Here is a 4,487-nt window from a genome sequence, read left to right on the forward strand (position 1 = left end):
AGGGAAACACAAGACAGAAACTACAACACAAGACCAGGACGGAAACTAGGACACAAGCACAAGGAGACAAGACCGAACCAAAATACCAAATAAGGAGGAACAAAACACCCAAACCATACTAGGAAGTACAAGACAGTAATTAATCTAGTAAACATATACAAAGAGACCACACAAGTAAAAGTAAGAAGAGCGGTTTGTATTAGCAACACGTTAAACTCAGACAGTTTGGTAAGCAAAAAAAATAAATTTTACTAAATAACAAATCAACAATCACAAAACAGCTATAATAATATCAGTAATAAAACATAATGCTCCCAACAAAACAAGGGCATTTAGGGAGTAGCTAAGAGAACCTTGTCAGTATTTTCCGGTTTTGTGCCAGTTGCTATAGCAACAGGATGTTAAACTAAAACCAACTGATGGTGGCAAATACATGGGAACTGCATTCCGTTATGTCACTTACATACCATATATGTGTGTGTTTTTGTTTCTAGCTGACCTATTTGACATCCTGTTGCCTATGCTGAACATCTATCAGGAATTTGTGCGTAACCATCAGTACAGCCTGCAGATTTTGGCCAACTGTAAGCAGAACAGAGACTTTGACAAGCTACTAAAACAGTATGAGTCTAACGCCGCCTGTGAGGGACGAATGCTTGAGACCTTCCTCACGTACCCCATGTTCCAGGTAGATCATGGGCACCAGCACACTCACGTTTTCACAAACATATTGTAACACAAATACAAATGTCTGTGTTTTGATGTCAATTCATTCATATGCTTAATAATCTTTATTTTCCATATTGCTGTTCTCTCCTACAAGATTCCTCGCTACATCATTACTTTGCATGAGTTATTGGCACACACGCCTCATGAGCATGTGGAGCGCAAGAGTCTTGAATTCGCCAAGTCCAAATTAGAGAATCTGTCCAGGTATGTATCTGGACACAATTATCAACTTTTCTGATACATTTTGACATTAAATTAACTGGCGTGTTTGTGTGTGGCCAGAGTAATGCACGACGAGGTGAGCGACACAGAGAATATCCGGAAGAACCTGGCTATAGAAAGGATGATAGTGGAGGGCTGTGACATCCTGCTGGACACCAGCCAGACCTTTGTCAGGCAGGGTAAGTCTTTGTCAGGTCACAACACTGCTTACCATACAGCAAAGCTCTGGAGGTTTTCCTGACGGTAAAACCCTCCTGCCTGTCAACCTGTAATCTGACAGCACGAACGCGCAGTCGCTGATTCATGACATTAGATACTGTAATACCTTCTACTGGGGGAGATTTGTCACTTTCTTCACTTGCCCAGTAAAAGACAAAGTGGTTCTCCCCGTTAACCTCTCAAGTAGATTATGCGGAGGTCTAGTAACTAGCATAATTTAAATAATACCATCTTAATAAATTATTCCCAAGCAGTTCAAAACAGAATAGAGTACCTATTTTGTTTTATCACATTTAAAGGCATACTATGTAACTTTTTTGCAACTTGTCCCCCTACAGGTCGTCTCATTGGAACTGGTTCTAATGAGACAACCAGTAGGAGGACCGATGCAGTGGGGCACGCGAGCTAGGAAGGGGAAAAGTTACATGGTATGCCTTTTCAGTTTTTTTTTTTTTTTTCAGTTGCTAGGATACAGTTCTCAGTACCTAGGTCACTTTAAAAAAAATTCTTAGCACAGTTTTCTTAACCAACTTTCAGTAGCTCTAATCTCATCTGAGACTACAGCTCTTGATCTTCCTCATGTAGTCAATGAATGCATTTTGTGCCAAAGCAATAATAAATGATCCACAGTTTAGCCCACGTATACATTTGTTGTGCTTACTTTGTCAAGAGTTTTGAAAAAGTGACCCAAGTATTGAGAAATGCGTCCTAGCAATTGTAAAAAACTGTAATGTAAATTTTTGCAGTTTCATCTGAAGCTGTCAGATTAAACCAATTTCTTTTTACTAAATGGAAAACCTCTTTGATGTCTTATCTTTCAATGCACTTATTGTAAACTACTTTGGGCAAAGGGGTCAAATTAATGTAAAATTTTAGATTTAAAGTCACTATTGTATACAGTATTATCTTACTGTGACCATAAATGAATTGCTTGTGAACACTTGTGTGTGTTTAAGTGTTAGAGTGGAATTATGTTGCCAGAACCAGCAGGCTGCCTTGTCTAACAAATGTACTGCATACCTTTTGCTGTATTAATCAGCAATTACTTCACGCATCAAGTGATTGGACAGACAGTCCAATAAAAGGCACCGGTCCAAGACCTGCAAAATGTTGTTGGTATGCTCTTAAGACAGGTACTGAACCTATATCTGTCCCAGTGTTCATTACGAAGTGTGCTAATTGCTACAGTGTGCAAACCCTAATGAGCTGCTGTATCTGATCTCTTGAGTTGTTGAGGTCACTTTTGCATGAAGTGCTTAAACCAGTGTTAACAGTCCACGTCTTCTCTTGATCCAAGGTTCCTTTCTGGTTGAAGAAGAGATAGAGTTTATGCCACTGAATTTTCAGTTGAGAAATGTTGCTTTTTACACAGCCTGCAGCTTAGTGTCAGCTTAATGAAATGTAATGTAATCCTGTGCCCGACCTGCTCATCAGGTTCACTGATCCAGCTGCCGTCAGTGGAGCGAGGGAAGCTAAGTAAGGTCCGTCTGGGCTCTCTCTCTCTGAAGAAGGAAGGGGAACGTCAGTGCTTCCTCTTCACCAAACACTTCCTCGTCTGCACACGCAGCTCTGGAGGAAAATTGCATCTTCTTAAGGTGAGAACACCTTAACCTCAGTAGTTTAAGAGAATTTAGAGTGGGAATTAACATTTCAATTGCTCAAACTTTAACCAAAATAAACTGTTGTTAAAAAGTGCTAATAAAATCTTGCAGCAAGGTGGAGTTTTGTCCCTGATTGACTGCACACTCATAGAGGAACCAGATGCCAGCGACGAGGAGTGTAAGTTAACCACATCTATGAAGCACTGTATCTACATTGGTCGACACACTGGCAACTTTAATTGGCTCATTTAGGCCCTTCACCACTCATGGAGGTTAATTAGGTGTCAAATGATAAGTGTCCAGAAATTACTTCCCTTTAAATATCAGATGCTAACCCCTTTAAATGTCAGGTTTTAATCTTTTGACATTGATGATCATTGTCCATTATTTTCTTCAACTTCTAAGGATTCATTTTGCAACTAGGGAGATTGATGAAACACCTACACACATACACACAACGCATGCATGAGCACTTCAACACACACCTATACACTTAAGCCTCAGGGTTGCACAGAATGGAGATAGCAGATCCACTTAATTAACCCTCTGTGTGTGTGTGTGTGTATGTGTGTGTGTGTGTGTGTGTGTGTGTGTGTAGATACAAGCACAAGCATTTCTTTTTTACTACCATTATTGTTAAGAGGATTGCTGTACTGTAAAAAGCTCTGTCTTTTTCATCTATCACACAGCTAAAGCTAGCGGTCAGGTATTTGGTCAGCTGGACTTTAAGCTCGTAGTAGAGCCTTCAGACACACCTCCATTTACTGTGGTGTTACTAGCACCATCGCGGCAGGAGAAGGCGGCATGGACCAGTGATATTAGCCAGGTAATACACAAAGTCACACAAACACACTAGCCATACAAACACAGAATAACAAGAACCTCTAAATAGCAAGAGCATGTCTCCGCTGGGCATTGAGAAGGCTTGGTGATACGTAAACACAAACACGGGTGCAGTTCCCCAGGGTGAGTTCAGCTAACTGCCTCAGTACTTCACAAACAGAGTAGCACAATACAAGCATGTCAGACTGAATTCATTCTTAATAAAATAAAAACATTGACAGTTTCAAATGGCTACTTTCCCCCCCTTCAATTCCTTTAGTCAGACTTTTGAAATGTTTTCACAAAAATTCTCAGCATTTGTTTTAATTTAGTTTGAGGGCACAGATAAAGACATGAGTACTAGAAAGAGTATTTGTGTTGTATGGTGTTGCAAACTCCACGTACCATTTTCTTTAAATTCTATATGTCGAAACAAACCCTCTCATACTGTCATCCTTTCACTTCATTCTCTCATTCCTTATATTCCCTTTCTCTCTGCCTCTGTAGTGTATAGATAACATCCGCTGTAATGGCTTGATGACAAGTGTATTTGAGGAGAACTCTAAAGTCACTGTGCCTCATATGATCAAGTAAGTATGTTTGTGTGTGTGTGAAGAGGAACACCCATCTCTTCATGCCAGTGTTGCAAAACATATGATGTAGCATACCTGGGTGAAAATGTTACAGTCATGTTGATGTACAGTACTGTAAATTGTTAGGCTGTATGTTACGTATTATGCTTTTCATAATTATTTTTTATTTTTATATTTCTCCTCAAAAGTATTCTTTGGTATCCTCCTTTTTTGGAATACATATTTATTTCACTTCAAAAGTATTCTTTGGTATCCTCCTTTTTTGGAATACATAAATTTTCTTTATTCATTTTTTTTTTTT

The 4,487-nt window shown here is 39.3% G+C and overlaps 1 protein-coding gene across 3 annotated transcripts in view; it reads left to right on the plus strand.

Moving 5' to 3' along the window:
• The window catches only part of rasgrf2b (Ras protein-specific guanine nucleotide-releasing factor 2b), a 47,341-nt gene that overhangs the window by 25,113 nt on the left and 17,741 nt on the right, over nt 1-4,487 (plus strand). For all 3 annotated transcript variants that reach the window (XM_032516844.1, XM_032516845.1, XM_032516846.1), the window contains exons 8-14: nt 495-688; nt 824-933; nt 1,012-1,130; nt 2,605-2,765; nt 2,883-2,949; nt 3,461-3,597; nt 4,101-4,183. In XM_032516844.1, the coding sequence (XP_032372735.1) occupies nt 495-688; nt 824-933; nt 1,012-1,130; nt 2,605-2,765; nt 2,883-2,949; nt 3,461-3,597; nt 4,101-4,183 (871 nt within the window). The remainder of the gene's footprint in view (nt 1-494; nt 689-823; nt 934-1,011; nt 1,131-2,604; nt 2,766-2,882; nt 2,950-3,460; nt 3,598-4,100; nt 4,184-4,487) is intronic.

This window comes from Etheostoma spectabile, chromosome 5 (assembly GCF_008692095.1).
Source record: "Etheostoma spectabile isolate EspeVRDwgs_2016 chromosome 5, UIUC_Espe_1.0, whole genome shotgun sequence".
Lineage (NCBI taxonomy): Eukaryota > Metazoa > Chordata > Actinopteri > Perciformes > Percidae > Etheostoma > Etheostoma spectabile.